We start from the raw sequence: 1,234 nt of genomic DNA on the forward strand, positions 1-1,234 counted from the left end.
GCGCGACGCGGAGGGGCGGCAGGCAGCGGCCCCTGCGCCCAGCCCAGCCCGGCGGCTTCCTGCGAGCAGAGGCCGCGCAGGTGTGCGGGCGCCCAGTGCCCCGGGGCCGCCCCGCACGCTTGAGCCCCTGGGCGCTCCGCCCCATTTGCCGAGTCCAAACCGCACCCCACAGCAACCCCCACCCTCTGAGGGGAGAGGCGGCTGGCCCCTTGGGGTGCAGCTTCCTGCCGCCCTGTCTGCAGGCCGCCCCGCCCTTCCGCCCGGAAGCCCTGCGTCCTGCACCCGCCATCTGCCACGAGTCCAGCCCTCCCCCAAAGGGCTCACTGGGTGCTCCCAGGCTGCACAGGGTGCGGGCTCTTAGGGCAGCTGGCTGGCCACGGGGCCCACTGCCTCCCCACCCAGGGTCAGGCGCACTCCAGCCCTGGCGCGCCTCAAGGCCATGGTGGCCAATGGGGGCGGCCTCGTCCCCACCCCACCAGTGGCTCCGGGGCGCTGCGTGGGCAGGATGCTGTCAAGGCCGGCGGCCGGGGACCTTGGACCGGACTTCCGGCCAGCCCCACCTGGGGACAGAGGTTGGGGCCCGCTGGGCACAGACAGCTGGGGGGGGGCAGAGGGGAGCTTCAAGCCCCTTGGGCATTCAGCAGGCCACACGCCCACCTGGACACTGCGGTCTCAGCCAGGGAGGGGGGCCACGCCTTTATGTCTCCCGCAGACCAGAGAACCCCAGTGAGAAAAGCAGAGTGGTCTGTAATAAAATTAACTTTGAATCAAGTAACGCAGAAAATATACAAAACATGGAATGTAGAGACCCGTCTAGAAAACGCCAGAAGGCGGCCAGAGGCCACCCTTCCCCGGTCCTGGCACCGGTTCGCATCCAGCACCAGGGAGTCCCGCGGTCAGGTCGGGACCCCCTCTGGCGAGGCGGGAGCACCGAGGGGCAGGAGGCCCCACGCCCGGAGAAGACCTGCAGGGCCAGCTGAGTGCAGCGAGATGAGTGCGGGGGCGGGCTCTGCCCTCCAGGGTCCCGCAGCTCCGCCGGCAGGGAGAGGCTGCCGGGCGCATGCGCGCGCCAGCGGCGCGGAGAATCGAGGCGGCTCCTGCCCGGAGTATGGGCTGGGCCTCTCCAGGAGGAAGGCCCGGCCTGCCCATGACGGCGGCGTCAGGCCACTCCAGCCACACCGCAGCGTGGCCCGGCGAGATGGCCAAGGCGCAGAGGCCCACACCTGGCGGGCGC

At 71.0% G+C, this 1,234-nt stretch overlaps 1 protein-coding gene across 1 annotated transcript in view; it reads right to left on the bottom strand.

Annotated features, from left to right (window-relative positions):
* Positions 1–357: 357 nt before the first annotated feature.
* HELZ2 (helicase with zinc finger 2, transcriptional coactivator) overlaps positions 358–1,234 on the bottom strand; it is a 25,397-nt gene continuing 24,520 nt past the window's right edge. The window contains exon 8 of the mRNA XM_012728167.1: positions 358–560. Within this exon, the coding sequence (XP_012583621.1) occupies positions 358–560 (203 nt within the window). The remainder of the gene's footprint in view (positions 561–1,234) is intronic.

Source organism: Condylura cristata, unplaced genomic scaffold, assembly GCF_000260355.1.
Source record: "Condylura cristata isolate star-nosed mole 26May11 unplaced genomic scaffold, ConCri1.0 scaffold00022, whole genome shotgun sequence".
Lineage (NCBI taxonomy): Eukaryota > Metazoa > Chordata > Mammalia > Eulipotyphla > Talpidae > Condylura > Condylura cristata.